This window comes from Rhinolophus hipposideros (genome assembly GCF_964194185.1).
Source record: "Rhinolophus hipposideros genome assembly, chromosome: 2".
Classification (NCBI taxonomy): domain Eukaryota; kingdom Metazoa; phylum Chordata; class Mammalia; order Chiroptera; family Rhinolophidae; genus Rhinolophus; species Rhinolophus hipposideros.
This window is the reverse complement of record NC_138048.1, coordinates 40,306,505-40,329,190: the sequence shown is the minus strand read 5'-3', so window position 1 is coordinate 40,329,190 and position 22,686 is coordinate 40,306,505. Positions and strand designations below refer to the sequence as shown.

The 22,686-nt window shown below is 37.1% G+C and overlaps 1 protein-coding gene across 1 annotated transcript in view; it reads left to right on the top strand.

The window, feature by feature from the left end:
• The first annotated feature begins 3,417 nt into the window (after nucleotides 1–3,417).
• Nucleotides 3,418–22,686, top strand: part of BTLA (B and T lymphocyte associated) — a 31,990-nt gene continuing 12,721 nt past the window's right edge. Inside the window, exons 1-2 of the mRNA XM_081075123.1 lie at nucleotides 3,418–3,773; nucleotides 18,979–19,287. Coding sequence (XP_080931249.1) covers nucleotides 3,686–3,773; nucleotides 18,979–19,287 — 397 coding nt within the window. The 5' untranslated portion in view covers nucleotides 3,418–3,685. The remainder of the gene's footprint in view (nucleotides 3,774–18,978; nucleotides 19,288–22,686) is intronic.

The following is a 22,686-nucleotide window of genomic DNA, read 5'->3' as shown; positions in this document are numbered from 1 at the left end:
GGCCTCTTGTGGGGAGCTCTGGTGCAGGCCCAGGTTAGCCACTGCCTGTGACTGTCTCAGGACTACCTGGTAAAAGCTATAAAGCAATCTTCAGTTACTCACTGTCTGTGCTAGACCAGGAGGTGCATGGGAGGAGCCATGCTGCAAACTGAGGATGGCTGACACCAATACCAGGCCTGGGATAGCTCTGCCAAAAGCCCAGGAATCCCCAAGGCTGGGTCTTGTAAGGCTCGGCCTCTGATAAAGTGTTGTGTGGTTGTGTGGTATGTGGGTTGGGTGATGCGGGGTCTCAGGAAGTCACTAGGGTGGGACGAGTGATGTTCACTAGGTTAGATTCTGGGTTGGTACCAGTGCTGAGCCTGGAGCTACTCAGCAATAGTTTCAGAGCACACTGAGAGCAACTGCTCTCTGCCTGGGGCCTGTGGACCCCCAAGAGTTGTCCTACAAAGAGTGCAACAAAGGAGGGGTTGGCTACTTACCAAGAAATTGCCTCTGGCATTGCACAAGTTGGGTAGAACAGGTTCCCAGGGTGTCACCAGGGTGAAGTGAGCAGAGCTCACTATGCCAATTCAGATTCAGATTTAGCCATGTCTGAGAGGGTTCAACACAGGAGAGATGGCGCCTGCCTGCCAGCTACACAGAAGGAAGATTCTACACAGGGTAAATGGCGACTGTCCCTCCAGTCCTTGCCTTAAATTTACCCAACTCAGTCTCTACCCATATGTCTCTGAAGCCTCCTGAGGCACCTTTCCTCCACCAAAAGCTAGGGTGAGTGCCTACATGTGAGTGAGTATGTGAACAGGCCCTTTAAGAGGACATCTGGGTTTCCCACAGCCTTCCATAGTACTCAGATGGTTGGAATCCCCACTGTTTTTCATAGCCAGATTTTGTGGGGGCTCCTCTTCCCAGCACAGGTACTCTGGGCTGAGGAGCCTGTTGTGGGGCTGGGGTCTGTCTCTCCTCTGGCAGTTGGGGGACCTCCACAGCTGAGATTCCCTCCTTATTCTTAGCTGCCACAGCAGGTGTGGGGCTGGCCAGTTTCTCATCTCCTCCCCTCCTACCAGTCTCGATTGGCTCTTCTTTTTATCCTTAGTTATAAAACTTCTGTTCAGCTAGATTTCAGATGGTTCTCCAGGTTGATTTTGCTATAATTTAATTGTAATTTTAATGTGGTCATGAGAGGAGGCAAGTACAGCTTTTATCTACTCTGCCAACTTGGATCTTCCCCCAGAGATTTCTTTAAAATAGTGACATTTGGTCTCAGTCTTGTGAGATTCTCACTCAATGGATATGGAGGGGATCCAGGAATCACACACATTTTATAAAAAGTGCCCAGGCTAATTCTAAAGTACAGTTATATGTATATAAACCTTTGTTATCAGTAACATTGATCAGGAGTGGACCCTATGTAGAAGAATGGGAAATGTTTTAAATGCTGAACTACATTTGTGGTCAAAGGTATGCAATGTTCTGGGGGTGTTAAAAATTCAGAACCACGATTCATTCCTCTGAACTGAAGTCTAATGTCAGTGACAAGACCTCTCTAGGAGTCTGTGTCTTGTTTTGTTATTGATGTTTCTCTGATCACCCTGAGGTTAAAATATTGGAGAAATTACAGTTGTTTCATGATGCATGAAAGCAACTGAATCTGTAAGTGAACTGAAGTATTTGTCGTCTGACTAGCTCCTAAAATGTCTACAAAATGAATTTGAAGATGCCAAGTTCTATTTTGCTTTTTGTCTTTCACTGTAAAATGTGAGATAAGTTCAAGTTTTTAAATTGTTTCTAAAATGCAATGCAATCATTTTTAAGAATTTAGTAAATTCTTTATATTTGCACACTTACATAAATGTATAATTTTCTGATCAAACAGTATATGATTACAATGGGACAAGGATCAAGATCAAAGGTTAATTACTAGATGAGGTGTAAATGTAAAGCAAAATTGATTTGTTGCTGAACCAACAAACTTCTGAGCCAGGCTTCTTTCACTTCTTTTTTCACTAGAATTAAGGCTCAGGACTTTAGTTGTGGAAAGATAAAGGACCGGTCATGCCAATAAAAGTAACCAACTAGAATTCTTTTAAAAATACATTAGGTTTTTAAATTTGTTTTTAAATTTTTACCTAATTAGCCTGGACTTTTTACTATATGAAAAAAAATCTTTGAAATAGTGAATCATAAAGGTTTTCTTCTGAGATAAACAAAGTTTATACGACTTCTTTCTGGTTTGCAACGATATAATTAGAACTTTGGCTTATGGTTTGACCTCTGGGATCATTCTAAAAGGGCCTAGTTGCTTTAGTTGCCATGGGAATTTGCACTCCACCTTCAGCATGGAAAAGAAAGTTGTGTAAATTCTGCATGAATATTTCTCAGCATGTTTACTTGATAAGTGATGGAAGTTCTAGGAATCATATAGTTGCTCTATGTTACATTATGGTGGTTGAAATGCATGAATATTTAAGTTTCAACACTAAAGTTTCATGTGAGAAAATTACAGTACTTGTTGATTGAGTTCTTTAAAATCAGGAACAGTGACTCATTTAGCTTTGTTCCTCCAACCATCACACAATGTCTATTTGTGAATCAGTTAGTACATGAAACTGTTTTTTTTTTAACTTTATGCACTTAAAACCATTGATGTTTGGCCTTGAAAACAAATTACCAGCCTCCGAGAGAAAGATTTACAAAACCAATTTCTGTCAATGACCACAGATGTCACCAATATAGATTTCTCATTTTTAATCTCACATGGGTGAATTTAATTAGCTTCTAGGAATTAGAAGCTAATTATTACAAGTGGCTGTGGAGAAAATTGTCCCTTGTCAACCCTGAGCTTTCTGATCTTGAACATTTCCATTTCTTCCTTCATTGTTTCTACTCTATTTAATCCACACAGTAAACACATGAAGAATGTTGAAAATGGAATTTTCCTTTAATTGATATTCAAGATGTTATTTAGCTTGGCACTTTATTATTTAGAAAAAGCATGTAGCCAATACTACCAATGATCTTGTTCCATTGATATTTATCTGCAGATTAAAGACAGTTGCCCTTCCCTCACCTGTTGAGGAAGTGCTTCCTGCCACTCATTTTCTCCATAACCTCAAGTACATCTTCACTGGTTTAATGACAATAAGTATTCTTGCCTTATTATGACATGTTTAGGAAGATAATTCTAAAATCTTTTACATAAAAGAAGTTTCATAATCACAAACTATGAAAAGGGGGAAATGTGTACATACCATCGGTACTTTTTACCATGAATTTCCTGACCTTGATTTGATTAAAACCTCAACCTAAAGATTGCAACAATATAGATTTCTTTAGAGTTTAATTGTTCATTTGACTGAACTTTGAATGAGAAAAACCTCAACATGGAGCAAAAAGGGTGGTAAGCGGAAAGAGAAGTTCAGGACTGAGCTGCTTTGCAGATCAGAGCATTTGAAAGTGAACACCCAAATCTGACAAGAAACAAAAACCACAGAAGAGTATCACATAGTCTTTCTGTTCACTTTGTTTCACAAACTATTCAGACTACTGTCCATTCCTACATCCTCTTTCTTTTCATTTCACAGATGTCATTGGGGGTAGTTAACCTGATCCAACTCTGAAGAACTCAAGGGAGAGAGGGAAGCCTTCTGTACTTGAGAAGTTATTCCATCCCTGATATGCACAGGAAATGAAGACATCACCGGCCATGCTTGGATCTGGAAAATCGTACTGGGTCCTCTTCCTAATCCCACATCTGGGCATCTGGAGTGTCAAAGGTAAAGCATGTACTTAGATTATTTCTTGTTTTATTTCTCAGGGGGTGTTGAAAGTAATGTTTTCCCTTTCTGATATTAGTATGATGTGGTCTTTATGTGGTGGATATAAATGAAACCAAATATTTAGATTTGCTCACAGAAGACATTCTAAGACATAAACCAAATCAGAACATGGTATTCAAGTCACAGCTTGGATGATGTTCTTTAAAACAGGTTCTGCTGATAAGAAAAGGGAATTGGGCAGATATTATAAGTAGTTGGGTACAAATTTATCACTACTACTAGCAAATGCTCTGGATGTCATACCGATGGTGAGTAGCTTGTTCTTTCCAAACTGAGGCTTGGCACAGTGTTGTAGTATTCAGTCGAGTAGGATAAGTATTGGGTAACTGGGGTTATACCTACTCCATGGTTGCTCTTGAATAATGTTGCTAAATGAAATCACACTACTTGCTTCAGTGGGGGGTGTGCCTGCAGAATACTCAATGAGAAAATGCTGAAAAATACAGGATGGGAGCATTCCGTCATTGTGTCTATTATGTTGAAATAGAATGGTTCCAACTTGGGTGTCATGTGACATAGGAAAGAGCTTGGGTTCTGCATAGATGATGTTTGGCCCCTTCTGCAAAGATTTTATGTAAGCAAAACAATCAATTTCTTCTTTCTGGTGAGTTCACTTGCACCCTTAATTGACACAGGGGCCCGCGTATTGTAAAGGGAGATGGGCTATAAATAGCTAGCAGAGGTTTCAGATTTTCTGTTTTGCTTTCAAATATCCTGCTTTATAATCCCCACAAGCACATGTTCTCTTATCAGTCTGTGTGCTGTGGTTTTAGATCGGAAAATATGGTCACTGAAATCCTATAGAATGTCACCTTCAATTCTGGAACTGGGTGCTTCGGAGTTTGTCTTCGTGATGCTAGGACGGCACACAACCAGGAGCAAAACAAAACTCCCCTTCATTCATCTAAGCTTTTTCATGTTTATATATTTTTATGTGTGTATATCTGATATTACGTTGACAAGGGACTTAGATGGCTGACTGGATTTTTCACTATCAGATGCCTACAATCACAAAGCTACAATTGCAGTCAAATATTATTAAACAGAATTCATAGCAATTTGAAGAATATATAAACTATTCCCTACGAAATGAAGTAAAATAATTGTCAGTGCTGTATCATACTGGGAGTGGGATACAACGTCTATTCCTCCTCTGACTGTGCTTCCAAAAATGAACTTGGGTGTTAGACTGGGTTAATTTACTGGCTCTGCCACTTATTGTGTGATCTTGATTAAACTTCTTATCCTCTTTTATCCTTAGTTTCCTCATTTGTAAAATAGAGTTAATAATTGTACCTAAATTATGGGCCTGTTGTGGAGATTATAAATGCAGTAAATAGATGAAGTACCTGGCACAGTAAGTGAACACAATAAAAAGCCGATAAACGTTAACGACATTTTTGTTAATATTCTTTTCACCAAGCAACCCCCACAAAATTCAATTAAACAGGAAATAAGTTTTAACATTATCATTTAAAATAGTTGTTTGTTAAGCAAAAAAAATGAATAAATGAAATATATTGTACAATAATATATTTAGCCCCAAATACAGTGAATCAAATTATTCGAAAAAATGAAATGGAAAACCTTGGACAAGGTTCTGACCAGGTGTCTTATCATAGCCGTTGAAGGAGTGCAGAGTTACTTGCATTAAATTAAGGACACAGGTTAAGATAAGGAATGACTGGTAAGATTTGTTCTCCCAGACAGAGCTGATGACTATTCCTTAAAATCACATTACTTTTAACCTTTATGTCTTGGGGATTTCCTGTGACTTAATTACTGAATTCTTTACACTGGCACAGTGTCAAAGTGTTTAAAAATGACTTTAGAAACTATTTTTCACCTCCACTTCAAAGCAATGTGAGATCTGTGTCTCTTCCCAGGAATCAGGCTGTATCAAGAATAAGGTTGGAAAAAATGCAATGTTCTCTACAAACTTCCTTCTTTATAATAAAATTATGTTTACTTGCTTTATGTGTTTCTCAAAAAAATCCGGGAGGACGGTCCCTCCGTATCTCGCATAGGATTTCTATCCCAATGAAAAGTATTAAAATGTCAGCACCTTCCCTTCCTGGACAGGTGAGCAGATTATGCTGGCAAGAATTAGGCTGCAGGTGGAGAAACCCCTGTCACCTGTCTTATTGCTGATGAGTGGCTCCTGCTGTGAGCCCCTGGACCACTTATTTAGTTGAGAACAAACTGAATCTTCCACCTTCAAACAGCCAGGAGCTCTGAAGTTAATATCTGGCTACCATTTGGCATTATATATGATCTGGAATGAAGGCAATAAGAAATCTTTGATTGCTCACTGCTCATTGTGAGAAAAAAATAATCCTAATCTGGTCTAGTACCAGACGACACTTATAGTTTGCCTCCTTTGAGAAAACAATGGTTAGGGCTATGTCTCCATTTGGGTGTTGCCTGCGTCCTCTTTACCTCTACTGTGCCAGTTCAATAGGGACCATGGATCCATAGTCCACATCCCACACAGATTGTGTTGCTTCACCGTACACTGGCCATATCGTTGAGTCAGAGCAGAAACATGAGGGCAGAAGGTGATCTGCATGTGTCTCTCATTCCTTGAAGTTCTAGAGTCTTTACCAGGCTTATTTCTATGGCTGTAGCCATTTTTTCCCATTGAAATGTGCATGTGGAATGCTAGAGATGGAGCTCTGCTTTCTGCCAAATGCCTGTGTATTGTTATTGGAAGAATGTCTGCCTCAAAATATGACTACATTTTATGTAACTGTCTAAGGATACTGAAACTACAGAATTTCCTGGATGAAAGGTATGAAAAGATTAACCCCTGTGCTGATCATAGCCTTGAACAGACTTTCCAAACACTGAAAAGCTCTTTAATTAATTGTTGCTTCCTCTATCCCACTATCAAAATTTCCTCTATTGTAATGTTGAGATCAAATACTGTTTAGCTTGCTTCACTGGAGCTTTTCTACTTAATTTCCATTGTTTATGAGTTTCACCTTTACTTGGAGTTCAGAATGGTTGAAAGAAAATTGTTCACAGGCATTTTGTAATCAAGTCCAAAAGTAAAATCAGCCTTTTGCTTTGTTCTTTGGAGAGGCAGTGGTGGAGCGGTTAAAATAAGGGACGTTAGAACCAGACTGCCTGGATTACTATCCCATCCCTGCCATTTACTTGTTCTGCCATTTACCATTCTGGTTCTCTTTCTTCATCTAAACAATGGGGACAATAATGATAGTGACCCTATAGGGTTGTTGTATTAAGTGAATTAATTCTGTGAAACACTTAGAACAGTGCCCGATGCATTGTAAGGGCTGTATAACTTTAGCTAATGTTTTTTTTTTTTAATTCCTTTTAGTCCAAAATTTAATTAGCTTGATAGTTCTCAGAAAGTAGTATTGGGAAACCATTTTTCATTTGGGTTGACAATACTCATCTATAAATAACTCTTGATATCATGATCTACTATTATCTCCAGTGATCGAGAAATGATAATAGAGTGTGAGTCATGAGACTTGAGTTACTTTATGTCATTGAATTGTATTATAAGCAATTTACTTGAATTTTCTAATATTCTCCATTCCCTTCAAAATCAACTCAATATTATCCACCTTTCTGGTATCCTCTCATGGTTATGGGCTCTAATTTCCGTGCTTATTTCTATGGAAGAAATAACGTGTGTGCATGAGTCTGTGTGTACACAAGCAGGGGTATCGTTTTAGTATGCTCAGAATCTAAACGTGTACAATTAGAGGTTAACTTTAATCACAGTCCAAGAGTGTGTTAGAGGGGCTATCCTAGCTAGTCATAGAGAAACATCAGTTTTGCTCTGTAACTTCTCTTTTTCTCATACCTAATAGCCACATTTATCTTATGAGCACCACTGGAACCGGCATACATCACAAACAGCCCGTTGTCCAGAAGTGGATATAAGACATGCTGGAGCATTTAGGTTCTAGCTGGGTGGTCCTCGCCCCATTTCATTTTCTTCTACGATATTAGAAGAGGAACATTAATATTGGGGGGCAATTGGCAGTTTTGACCACATACATATTAAGTATCTATTAGGGTTTTGAAAATGCCAATGAATCTCAGTGTGATCTCTGTAGCACAATGTATTAGGATGGCCAGGAAGTATCTGGGAGAGGGAGGAGATGAACTTTCCTTGTGTGTTTCTAATAACACATAACCCACATTTACTCTCAGCATTGCACATAACCACTGTATCACTAATGGCAATAGTTAGGAATATTCACGTTGGTTTCTGATAAAATGCTGAAGGCTCCCTTTGATGGTGCTGTCCACGGCTTCTAAAATATTATCTCAGTTTTCTCAGCCCATCTTTTCTTCCTGAAATCACTGTGACCACAGTGGAGGGCCTACCATCTCTGAAAGACAGCCTCACCTGAACTATGTAAGAAGTTTTCAATGGAAGGATAGTGAAGCTCAGTTCCGAGATTCCGCATGGCAATGTTATAATCGAGGTATATGGTCTTTAAAGGTAATAAATAATTGTATTTCTCATAAGATTCATAATCACGGACCTCTTATTTTTAAGAGCTAATAAGTTTCATAAATTACCTACCCGCTTTGGCTCCTGATGGTATTTATACCTGCAGCTACACTTGCTTAGCTGGAAGGTACTGGACCATACAATTGTTTGGGGCTGGCATGCCTTTCTGACTAGCTGATCCAGGTATCTGGATGACCACTCATTAAATATTTTGAATATCACCCCTTAGTGAACATAAATCAGGTCTTTCCATACTTGATACTATTGAGATCTAGTTTGTTTTTGTTTTTCATGGTTATAAATTAACCACAACAGGGTATATTGAGATGCATACATTCTTCACCTCAGTACCTTTGGATCATCGTTCTAAGGGTTCAGCTGTGTCTGCTCTGTGTCCTAATGCACAGAAAGCATTAGTTAGAGTTGTGAACAGATTTTTATTTTTGTGAAGCTCTCTCCGTTCAGTCTCAGGGTACATTGTGCCATCTCACTTTCATACCTTTTCTAAGGCTGTCTCCTTATTCAGAGACAGGTACCATCCTACTAAGAAGGTCACAGAGCAGATAGAAAGATAGATGCATAAATGCATATTTAATTATAATAGAATGATGCATGTCACACAAAATGACATGAGACTTTCACCAGGGCTGGGGCGGAACATTAAGTGGACTTGGGTTGCTGAAATATGGGAGTGGGTGAGTTTACATAAGAACTCAGGGGCTAAATGCCATTTGATGAAGTCTGAACATGTTTCTGCAGACATTGAGGACTCTCTGGAGGGTTTTAGGTAAAAAGCCTTGTGATGGGATTTTCATTTTAAGGATGTGAAGTGTGACAGTGATGTGGAGAGGATTGGGGTGGAGAGAGGGGGACAAGGCTAAGTCTGGAATGAAGACTAGTTGGTAGGCTGTGACATGAAATAGAATGAGACTCAAATTAAAGCACTGGCATGGAAACAAATTCGAAAGATATTCTGGTTGCTGAATCGAGTTAACTTGGTAACTGGTGGAATGGAGCCGTAAAGGGAAAAGAGACCAAGATAGCTCCCATATGACTAGGTAAATGGTGGTATTGCACTATGATAATGGGAGGAGGACCAGATTTGCACCAGGGTGGGGTTTGGAGCAAGAGGGGGTTCAACTTCCTCTTGGAAGCCTTGTTTGATTGACCCAGACAGAAAGACTCTCTCTCTCGGAGATTTGAAAGCTCTGAGAGACTGTATCTTGTTCAAGATAATCAAAGAAAAATCTAATGGGAAAATAAAAGAGCAATGTAAACCTCTTTCTGCATCCCCTTTGCACGAGAAACTGTCACATTCCTAAGTAGTTATGACAGTGAGATGTCCACAACCCTGGGTGTGGGCAATAAGGGGGTACATCGTGCAGAATTTAAAAACAAGTTAAAGTTGGTCCACTTTTAATTATCAACATATACATGCAATTCTAAACAACGTCAGTGATAAAATACTGGCCCTTCCTCTCCCCTGATTGTTCTGGTGTAAATTTCTAAATAATCACTGTGGTTACTGCTGGGTTGTAATATAGGTGTGTTAGCTTCAAAATAACCCATTTTTAGTACTTATGTTTTGATGACCATTGCATTCTACATGAAAGTTAACTAAGAGAACTCCCCAGTTATAGAGCTGGCCCTAGACGTACACAAATTCAGCTACATTTCAAGAGTCAATTCATAATGTTTGGAATCACTCCAGCTTTCTCCAGGCATAGTTTGAATCTTCAGTCCCTGTGGTACTGCACAATTCTGCATTTAAGAAGTAGGTTTTAAATACACAATAATACCTCAGTGATTATAGAGACAAAGAAACAGAATGTGAGCAGTAGTTTTATTTCTTTCATTCTATGCAACCATTTTGAATATTTATTTGTTTAAAATTTAAAATACTGAAACTGTACATATTGTGAGGGATTTTAAAATAGGAACTAAAGTTCACACATAAAATGTTTTATTGATTAAAATCTTTACAATTGAAATATATTCGGAGGGGGTGGGTGGTGGAAGATGAGGGTAAGGGGGATCAAATATATGATGATGGAAGAAGAACTGACTCTGGGTGGTGATCACACAATGGGATTTATAGATGATGTAATACAGAATTGCACACCTGAATCTATGTAATTTCACTAACAATTGTCACCCCAATAAATTTAAAAAAAAAAAGAAATATATTCTCTTTAAAGTGCTGTTTTAAAATTTGAAAAATGAATCAAGAAAAACACACTGTATATTAGTGGTACAATTTAGTAATTGCATAAATTGTATCTTTAGAATTTCAGTTTTAATGAAATTCATTTATAGTTACTGAAAATTATTTATATAAATTACTATATCAGGCTATAACTAAAGGATCAAAGTTCACACAATTTATGTAGATATAAAAATTACTTTAAAATAGCTGTACAGTCTTCCTTTTTTATTCCAATATTATTTTTCAAATATCTTTTACCTTGCATGGTTTTACACATAAACTTCAATGAACTATGTGTTCACTGACTATGTGTCTTTTCTGTTCATTTTATTGTTTGTTTCATTTCCTGATTATTTCTGAAAATATTTTTCCATGTGTTTTCAAAAATATACTCTGGGCATCAAATATGCTAGTTACAGCTTAGTCATGGAATATCCATACTGTGATAATATAGTAGTGGTTTTCATAAGAGTTTTTAAAATAAGAAACTTCCTAAACCTATAGTGACTTGAAAAGGGATACTGTATCATTTGATGGCCTGGGTATGGTAGAAGTTTCATCCTTTTACTGCATGTATTTAAATTTATTTTTAACATTGAAAATTTCCTATCATTAAATATGAATGTTTGAGAAAAACAGCACAAGCAGTAACAGCAAGAACAACCATAACTAATGGCTTATAAATCCCAGCCAAAAGCAACTGTGATCTTCATCCCTCTTCTGAAAAAAAAATTTTTTTTTTGACAAGAGAAACCCCATGGGGAAAGCTCTGGATGTCCTGAGTGACATAAGATGGATATGCATAATTCAAGACAAGCAGCAAAGTGTCAACACACTGGTCGGATGGAAAATTAGAATTGTGCCACTTAGCTCAGTGCATCATTCCTGCACTACAAACGTCAGTTTCAGTCTCAGATACACAGGAAATAGAATACCTTCTTTATACAAAGGGGAGTATTCTTGATGACTTTTAGGGCCTGTTGGCAAACCCGCATTTATTTATTTATTTATTCCTCCACTCAAGAAAAATTCCTATGCCAGCCAATGCGGCAGTCAGTGATCCGCATCCTGCTGAGAAGAATGTGCAGGAACTGCAGTTTGTTTCCATAATCCCATTGCAAGGCAGTGATGTGGCTGAGACCAATAGCTAGCTAGCTCTCTTCTCCACTTTGTGCACTCCTCCCAAGCATATAGTCATAAAACGCTGGAACTGGAAGGGATGGCCAATGGTGCTAATAGTATTGCTTGACAGCCCAATGGCTAAATGGAAAAGTAACATATTGTCACAGAAAGTGAGGCGTAGAGGTGATTTTATAGTGTCGGTCACACACTAAGGGAGGTGAAGTTGTATATGTGTTTTTGTGTAGGAAGGATAGTGGATAAGAATTTTCTTGTTTTTCAATCCAATCCTTTATTTAAGTTTTTTAAAAACTGAGGGCCAGTAGGACTGGGTGAGTGTATCAATATCACAGTGTGTTAGCATTTGAACAACCATGTTCAAATGAATATTCTCATTTGTAGTTATTTCTATGCCCTTTATAAATAGCCCCAAAGAAACAGACTGTGTATTTTCTCATGGTTCTGTTGTCCCACCCAATGCTTATTTCGTTTATTCTGAAACAAGTAGTGGTCTTCATGTCACTATTTCATAAAATCATGATCCAAATATGTATCAAGTCTTTGAAACGGCCACGAAATTCCTGGCTTCTCTGCTTTTGCCCTTTCATTTCCTTAGTTATAAAATACCTCCCATGCCTGTTCACTTCTCTAATTATCAAAGAGCTACTCATTCACTGCAATGCAGATCAAATACAGCCTTTCCATTAAACCTTGCCCCAATAGCCCCAGCTGAAGTGAATCTTCTGCACACCCATGAAAATGTGCTCCTCCAGCGTGAGCTGCCGTAGCTGCCCTAGGCTGCCATGGGCTGCTGCGTGCTGCTGCAGGCTGCTGTGCTGCCACGGACTACCATGTGCTGCCAGGAGCGGCTGGTAGCCAACGTGAGTGGCCGGCAAGAGCTGCTGTGAGCGGCCGGCCTATGACCAGAGACCCTCTGTCTCAGCAGGGTGGGGGAGCGCAAGGCTCATAGGCCAGGGAGCTGTGTCCTACACAACTAGACTGAGAAACAATGGCTTGAATCGAAGTGGGGTGGGGAGGAGGAGGAAGAAGAGGGAAAAGAAAAGAAAAAAAAAGAAAAGTGTGCACTGCTTTACCATGTTATTTCATTCTCCCATTTGTCTAATACCTTTATTTTCCACTGGAAGGCAAGCCCCATGAAGGTGGTACCATGTCTTATTTATTCTGATACCCCTTAACAACTAGTATACAAGGTCCCTCTGAGCCTTGCTTTCAGCTCAGGTAAACTTGAAGAAAAAGAGTGGTAGATAGTAAATTTATTCCAGAAAAGAGACCTTGTTGTTAGTTAATCTTGTCCCACCAATTAAATGGTAAGTTCCTTGAGGGAAGGTCTTTGTCTATAAATATCTAGTCATGTTTCACAATGCTGGCACAGAGATATAGACTCCATTAAATATAAATGACTTACCCAAGTAAATGAAAAGGGAAGTTAGAAGGCTGATACAGCCTATTAACTTTAGGGAGAGGATTGGACTTCTGGAAATAAGGGTTTCACTTGGCCTTTCTGCCCATGCCTCCTTGCTTTTTTGTCAGAAGTCTAACCACATCTAGGTTTTACATTGTTAGGCACTTCCTTTTGGTAAATATCTTACTCTCTCTCTTCTATTTTTTGAAAACCTCATCCTCATAACTTGGCTTTTAGTTTACTTTCATTTTTATTCTGAATTTTTGGAGCAAGCAAAGTAGGAAGTCTTAAAAACTAGGAAGTCTTAATGCAGACTTGCTTGAAGTCTCAGAGCAGTTATAAATATTCAAATATTCAGAGGTTCTTAAAAGTTCTTTGCAGGTCCCTTATTTCCATCTGATTCCTGAAAACTCAATCAGGTTATAATTATTTTGAGTAAGGACTGATGACATGTAAGCATAAATTATAGTGCGAGGTTTATTGGGTATTAGGAAATAGCTAAAAATGAGCATATTCATGCAGGCAAGAGTGTAGAAAGAAAGTGGAACATTATGTTAGCTAGAGCAATATGTGGAACAGAGGGCCAAGAGTTGTCCCCCAGTTCAATATCTGATTAGCCCTTAGCCCTCTTTGTCTTTAAAAGAGAATTTTGGCTATGATCTGAGTTATGCTTATGTCATTATAACCTATGATACTGTGACTCTATTCAGAAGAATGCTTGAATATGAGTGAAATCAATTAATGAGGGGATATATTCTGAAACAGTAGTTCAAAACAGAGAAAAACAGAACCAAGAAAGAACTATAAGGATGTAGGAAAAGGAACTTAAAGAGAAAACACAAGACCACATACTTAGCCTTAACTCTACTGGAAAAATAAAAAGATATAAATCACTACAAGGTATTTAACCAAAGGGACTTTTGGTTGATTTTACTTATTTTGTTTTATCAGCACAGTCAATTCTGTAGTAGTAGATCATTATATGATTTATACACACTCATGATGTAACTGATGAAAAAGGTTAAGTAGGTGTCATAAATTGGTATCATTCCTCATGCTCCATTTATGCATGAGTCTCAAAAGAGACAGTATACTGCAGCAATTATCAGAGAATGAATACTCCACATGAATGTATGATCTAAGTAATTGAATTTTGCCCCCTTGGAGGCCAAAACTTTTAAAAATTTTAATCATTTGAAAAATATTTCCATTGCAGTTGGGATACAATATATATTAGTTTCAAATTTACAATATAGTGATTGGACATTTATATAATTTACAAAATGATCACTCCAAAAAATCTAGTACCCATCTGACACCATAAATAGTTATTACAATATTGTTGACTATTTTCCTTATGATTCGCTTTACATCCCTATAACTATTTTATAACTACCAATTTATACTTCTTGATCACTTCCTCCTTTTCACCCACCCCACCCCCCAATCTGGCAACCATCAAAATGTACTCTGTACATATGAGTTTGTTTCTGGTTTGTTTGTTCAGCTATAGTCTGTGCCCTGCCCAGGGCCACTTGGCATGAGCTACAAAGCAATTCACAGATTGCTGCCAATCATGCTGTGTTTGGAGTTTCCCAGGAAAGGCTAAGCCACGAACTGAGGCTAATTTTGTTCTGTAGATTCCACATGTAAGTTAAATCATGTGGCATTTGTCTTTCTTAGTCTGACTTACTCCATTCAGTACAATATCCTTTAAGTCCATCCATGTTGTTGGAAAATGCAAGATTTCATTCTTTTTTATTGCTGAGCAATATTCTATTGTATATATATATACCACATTTTCTTTATCCATTTATTTATTGACGGACACCCAGGTTGCCTCTGTATCTTGGCTATTGTAAATAATGCTGCAATGAACATATGGATTTACATGTCTCTTTGAAGTAGTGTTTTGGGTTTCTTTAGATAAATACCCTTTTGGGATTACTGGACCCTTCTTTGTCTCTTGCTATAGCCTTTGTTTTAAAGTCTCTTTTGTCTGGTACAAGTATTACTACCCCAGCTTTTTTTTTTCTATGAAATATCTTTTCCATCACTTTACTTTCAGTCTATGTATGTCTTTCAATCTGAAGTTAGTCTCTTGTAGGCAACATATATAAGGGTCCTGTGTTCTTATCCATTCAACTACCCTATCTTTTGATTGGAATATTTAACCCATTTACATTTAAAGTATTGCTGATAGATATGTAATTATTGCTATTTTATTATTCATATTTTAAATCTTTTTTTTTTTTTTTTTTAATTCTTCATATTCTTAAAGAAATCCCTCTAACCTTCCTTGTAATACTGGTTTGGTGGTGATGAACTCCTTTAGCTTTTTTTTGTCTGGGAAGCTCTTTATCTGTCCTTTCATTCTAATCGATAGCTTTGCTGGGTAGTTTGCTGGGTGCAATCTTGGTTGTAGGTCCTTACTTTTCATCACTTTGAACATTTCATGCCAGTCCCTTCTGGCCTGCAAAGTTTTGTTGAGAAACCAGCTGTCTTATGGGAGCTGCCTTGTTGGTAACTAACTGCTTTTCTCTTGCTACTTTTAAGACTCTCTCTTTGTCTTTAATCTTTGGTATTTTAATTATGATGTGTCTTGGTGTGAGCCTCTTTTGGTTTATCTTGTTTGGGACTCTCTGTGCTTCTTGGGCTTGTATGTATATTTCCTTCACCAGGTTAGGAAACTTCTCAGTCATTATTTCTTCTAATACGTTTTCAATTTTTTGCTCTCTCTCTTCTCCTCCTGGTACCCCTATGATGCAAATGTTGTTACACTCAATGTTGTCCCAGAGGCCCCTCAAACAATCCTAATCTTTTTTAATTCTTTTTTTTTTCTGTTCTGATTGGGTATTTGCTGCTTCCTTATCTTCTAAATTACTGATTCAGTTCTTTACTTCATCTAATCTACTGTTGATTCACTCTAATGTGTTTTTTAAATTTCAGTTATTATATTCTTCATTTCTGACTGGTTCTTTTTTGTCTTCTATCTCCATTTTTATGTTTCCAGTGGCTTTGTTGAAGTTCTTCCTGAGATCATTGAGCATCCTTATAACCATTGTTTTGAACTCTGAATCTGGTAGATTGCCTCTCCATTTTGTTTAGTTCTTTTTATGGAACTTTGTTCTGTTCTTTCATTTGGGATGTTTGTGTCTTCATTTTTGGCTGCCCGCATGTGTTTGTTTCTATGTATTAGGTAGGACTCCTATGTCTTCCAGTCTTAGTAAAATGGCCTTATGTAATAGGTGTCCTGTGGGGCCCAGTGGCACAGTCTCCCTGGTCACCTGAACCAGGTGCTCCGGGTGTGTCACTTGTGTGGGTTGTGTGTGCCCTCCTGTTATAGTTGAACCTTGGTTGTTTCTTGCATGTCAATGGAAGGGATTAACTCTCAGGCTGATTGTTTGTGAGGACTGGCCATGATTGCAGTGAAGGAGCTGTTGTGCAGGGGTTGACCCTATGGAGCAGGATTCACTTTAGCAGTGTTCTTCCCAGTATTCCCTTTGGGTGTGTCATCCTCAGAGGAGGTTGGGTGGTGCTCCAGCATGGTCAGAAGCTGGCCAAAAGGTGTGCCAGCCCCAAGCCCTCCTGACAGGAGCCCCACCTCAGACCAAGTTCAGCTATAGCCTGTGCCCTGCCCAGGGCCACTTGGCATGAGCTACAAAGAAATTCACAGATTGCTGCCAATCATGCTGTGTTTGGAGTTTCCCTAAAAAGGCTAAGCTTGAACTGAGGCTGGCTGCCATGGGTGCCAGACTTAGGGTTGCTCAGGAAGAAGTGCAGGACACACTGAAGACAGATGATGCTTGTTTTGGGTTTTAGGAAAGTCCAAAGCATAAACCAATGTAGTGCACTTGTATGACAAAGCCACTGGAAGCAGCTTGGATGGGGTTGCAATTTGGGTGGGGTGGTTTCTGAGAGAATTACCAGGGTGGAGAGACCAGAGTTAGCCAGTTTGATGGAAACTCACATATGGAGGCCACCTGCATCTGCATGCTGGGTGAGGGGAGGGCTCAACAAAGGAACAATGGCTTCTATCAGCACTTTTGTCTGGGAGAATGCTGCCCCTCCAGCCCTTGGTCTGAAGCCAGACAATTCAGTTCCTCTCTGTATGTCTCTTGTGCTTTTCAAGCTGCTGCTCCAGTGCTGGAGTTCAGAATAAGTGAGTCCATGCACAGTCCCTTTAAGAGGAATGCCTGAAACTCCAGCTGCATTTCATCTCCCTCAACCACAATCTCTGCTGGTTTCCACACCCAGAAGTTGTGGGGACTTCTCTTTTTGGCACTGGAACCTGGGCTGGGGAGTCTGATGTGGGTCTGGGACCCCTTGCTCCTCCAGGAGGACTTCTACAGCCAAAACAGTCCTCTCAATTTTTAACAATTACATGATAGTGTGGAACCAGCCCATTCTGCATCTCTGCCCCTCTTGTTAGTAGTATCAAGGTGGCTTCCTCTGTATGCCCTTAGTTGTAGGACTTTTGTACAGCTAGACTTCAGGCTATTCTTCCTAAAACATGTTTTGAACTAATCATTTCTAATGAAATTCTTAAAAGAGATTAAATACTTCTTTGTTTCAAAAAATGGGTAATATTAAATATAACTTAATGTTTTATTGTTGGTTCAATTTTATCATTATGAATATAGTTATTACTCTGTGTTATATAACACAATTTTGCCCTCTGGGCTAATTAGGAAATGATGAAGGAATTGTAAGAATTATGAATAAAACAAGATAAATTTTAAATCTTGCAATATCTATTTTGCTTGCTTAAAGATTTATTTTTCATGTATTTTCATTCTCAGTTATATCCTAGATGTTTAGGTTACCAGTAAATATTTTCATGATAAGTTTTGGGTAACAGAACTTATTCAATAACATAGGATATTTAAGAAATTTTTTCTTGGCTGCAAATTTTATATTCAATTGACAATTACTAACAGAATGTTCATAGAAGACGATAGAAAAATCTATTTCCAGAAAAATATATTTCCCCATCAAAACAAAAGGAGGCATATTTCCTGTGTGTTGAGCCAGTAGGCAGAACTTCCAAAAAAGGTAGATCACTGTTCTTCTTCCCAATTGGGAAAACATAAAAAATTCAAGTTATCTCAGATCATACTATTTTCAGATAGCATCTTGCATTGCATGTCTCATACATGGAAAAAAGTCATGGAAAATATTTCAAGGCAGAATTAAAGCCCTGAAAAACAAGTAAAAAAAAGTTTCTAATGCCAAGTATTATAGGAAAATAGTTGTCTACAAAAATTCCTCTTTTCCACTTATTGGAATGTACTAGAGCTAGTAATAGAAAATGTGATTACTGCTCAAGAAACAACAGAGGAATAGTTAATAAATTATAGAGTAATGGACTCTGATATAAATTTAAATCTTGATTCTCTTAATTATTAGCATATAGCGTTAGAGAAATTATTTACTACTTCAGCTTCCTTACCTGTAAAACAGGGTTCATAATAACATATCATTTTTGTTGTGTGGATTAAATGAGTTAAAATATTTATGCATTTTAAGAACCCCAGGAATATAATAAGTAATTAACAAAAATTGCTGTTATTATTTGCTACCTATTGTAATAGCTACAAAATAATAAAACAAGTAAAAATACAATAAAATGTAATTTCATAATAAAATATTACTAATATTATGGAAATTGAGAAAATTATTGAACAATTGAGGAAATGATTTATCTGTTTTTTTCCAACAAATATTTGTTATTTGCCTACGATGTGTCAGACACTTTACTAGTGAGGGTTAATTGCTGGAAAATATTACCTGGAAAAACGATAGAATCATGCTTGAGAAGTCTTTGGCAGAAACTGTGGCAAATATCTGGTCCTTCCAGAATAGATTTGATTTTAAGTTTGTTTTCATCTTTCAGGGGACAAATCATGTGAACAACTTTATGTTAGGAGAAAGTCCATGAACATCACAGCAGGGGATTCACTTCAACTGGAATGCCCTGTGGGACACTGTGCTAACAAATCTAATGTGACCTGGTGCAAGTTCAAAGAACAAAGGTGTTTAAATCTTGGGGATAGACACATGACTTGGGAAGACAGGAAGAACATTTCAGTTTTTATTCTGCATTTTGATCAAGTGCTGGTTAGTGACAATGGATCATACCGCTGTTCTTTGAGTGCTTCATCTGGACTCTTGGAAAGCCATTTAATAACCATTTATGTGACAGGTGAGTTCTAGACACCAAGACTATATAATGTTTGTCTCATTATGTTTCAAGGAAAAGGAGAACCCAGATTCTCAAGTAATTATGTTAGACACTGAACTTATATAAAACATTAGAACACTTCCACACCTCACAAACTGTGACATATGTACACATACATGTGTGCATGTGTATATGTGTATATGTTTTGAGGTGAGTTAATTAGAGCAGAGTAAAGAAAATATAATAAAAGTTATTGCTTTTCCCTTTAGAGGGTATAAAATTTATTTGATAAGTCCAAAAGTAAATCACTGAAATGTGGGGAAAATACAAAATGAGTACCAATAGTAGTAGATAGCATTCTATTCTCTGTCCTTGTTTTTTCTTTTCTTTTTTTTCTTCCATTTTTCTGTCCTTGATTTTTAGTGATAATAATTACTTGAAGCTATGTTTGTAGTGCTCTGAAAATTATACACTTGTTAATAGTTCATATTTTTCACAGAAGGCAAACAAAACACAAATAACCTGACTCCTTGATGAGTTTTGGGAATATTCATAGACTTAGCTGTCTCCCTAAATCCTCTCCAGAGGACCTCAATAGGTTCAAACAGCAAAGAAAACACAGGTTGAAGTTAAGTTGGGTAAAACCAAGTTAAATGAAACATGGAAAAGGAAAGAGTGGAGTAAAGGAGAGTAAAAAAATATTTGGTTTATGAAAATCCCAAAGCTAGTATCAAACTCAATGGTGAGAGATTGAAAAATTTCCCTGTAAGAACAGAAGCAAAAGAAGGATGTCTGCTTTTGCCATGTCTTTTCAACCTTGAACTGCAAGTTTTAGCCAGAGCAATTAGGAAATAAAAAAAAATTTTTTTTAAATATCCAAATTGGAAAGGAACAAGTAAAAATCTTTATTCACAGATGACATGATCTTATGTAGAGAAAATCCTTAAAAATTCACAAAAACTACAGATTAGATAGAGCTAATAAATGAATTTGACAAGTTGTACGATCAAAAGAAAAATCAGGAATATTTCTATATAGTCCCATTCATTTATTTTTCTTTTTACTGCTTTTGAGATCAAATTCATAAAATCTTCTTTGAGACCAACGTCTATAAGTTTGATACCCATGTTTTCTGTTATGCAATTTATCATTTCAGGTCTTATATTTAGGTCTTTGATCCATTTTGAATTAACTTTGCTGTATGGTGACAGATAGCAGCCTAATTTCATTCTTTTGCATATGGCTTCCCAATTTTCCCAGCACCATTTACTGAAGAGGATTTCTTTTCTCCATAGTGTTTTTGGCTTCTTCATCAAAAATTATTTGCCCATCTATATGTGGGCTTATTTCCGTGTTCTCAATTCTGTTTCATTGTCAATACCATGCTGTGTTGATTATTGTCATTTTGTAGTAAAATTTGAAGTCAGTGTATGTGACACCTCCTGCCTTGTTCCTTTTTCTCAGGATTGCTTTGACTATTCAGGATCTTTACTGATTCCATGCAAATCTGATGATTTTTTTAAAAAAAATTTTTTCCAAAACATGCCATTGGGATTTTGATGAGGATTGCATTAAATCTGTATATTACCAAAAAGCTTCTGTACAGCAAAAGGAACCATCAGCATATCAAAGGGGCAACCAACTGCATGGGAGAAGATATTTGCAAACAAAACCTCCAATAAAGGGCTAATATCCAAAATATAAAAAGAACTCATACATCTCAACAACAAAATAAACAAACAATCCAATTAAAAATGGGCAGAAGACCTAAAGAGATACTTCTCCCAAGAAGATATACAAACAGCCAGCAGATATATGAAAAGATGCTCAACTTCACTATCTATTGGAGAAATGCAAATCAAAATCACAATGAGATACCACCTCATACTTGTTAAAATGGCTATTATTAACAAGACAAGTAACATCAAATGTTAGAGAGGATGCAGAGAAAAAGGAACCCGCATACACTGCTAGTGGGAAGATAAATTGGTACAGCCACTAGAAAAACAGGACAGAGATTCCTCAAATAATTAAGAATAGAATTACCATATGATCCAGCAATCCCTTTTCTGGATATCTACCCCTAAAATCTGAAAACATTTATCTGTAAAGACATATGTACCCTTGTGTTTATTGTGGCATTATTCATCATGGCCAAGACATGAAAACAACTGAAGCGTCCTTCAATAGATAATTGGACAAAGAAGATGTGGTACATACATTCAATGGAATATTACTAGGCCATAAAAAGGATGAAATACTGCCATTTGCAACAACATGAATGCATCTTGAGATTATCATGCTAAGCAAAGTAAGTCAGAAAAAGTCGGAACATATGATTTCACTCATATGTGGGATGTAAAACTGAAAGCAACAAACAAACATGACAAACCAAAACTCATAGACACAAACAACAGTTTAGTGGCTACCAGAGGGTAAGTGGGGGATAAGAGAGATAGAAGAGGGTAAAGGGGGTCAAATATAGAAGGAGAACTGACTCTGGGTGGTGAACACACAATGCAATGTATAGAGGATGTATTATAGAATTGTATACTTGAAACATATATAATTTTATTAACCAATGTTACCCCAATACATTTAATGAAATAAATAAGTAAAACAATAAAAATCAGTAATACTTGTATACACTAGTAATGAACTTGCAATCTTAAAAGGAAATTAAGAAAACAATTCCATTTAGAATAACATCAAAAAGAATGAAATAATTAGGAAGAAATTTAACCTAGGATGTGCAAGACTTATACACCGAATAAAACATGGCTGAAAGAAATTAAAGATGTAAATAAATAGAAAGACAACCCATGTTCATAGATTAAAAGATTTAACGTTGTTCAGATGGCAGTACTTCCCAAAGTGATCCACAGATTCAATGTAATCTCCATCAAAATCCCAGCAACCTTTTATTTGCAGAAATGGAAAAGCTGAATCTCAAAGTCATGGAATTGTAATGAGCCCAGAATAAACAAAAAATAAAATAAAATAAAATAAAATAAAATAAAATAAAGAGTTAAAAAAGAAGAACAATATTGGAGGACTCAACACTTCCCTATTTCAAATCTTATTACAAAACTACAATAATCAAAACTGTGGGACTGGCTTTAGGAAAAATACATAGATCAATGGAATAGAATTGAGAATCCAGAATAACCCATACATCCTTGGTCAATTGAGTTTTGACAAGAATGCCAAACCATTCAATCGGAAAAGAATAATTTGTTCAATAAATGATACCGGGACAATTGGATATCCACATGCAAAAGAGTGATTTGGATCTCTACATCACACAACTAAAAAAAAAAGTAAAAATGGATCTTATTTAAACATAAGAACTAAAACTACAAAATCTGTGTTTATATAAAACTATATATGTTTCTTTAGAAGACAACACAGAGCAAATTT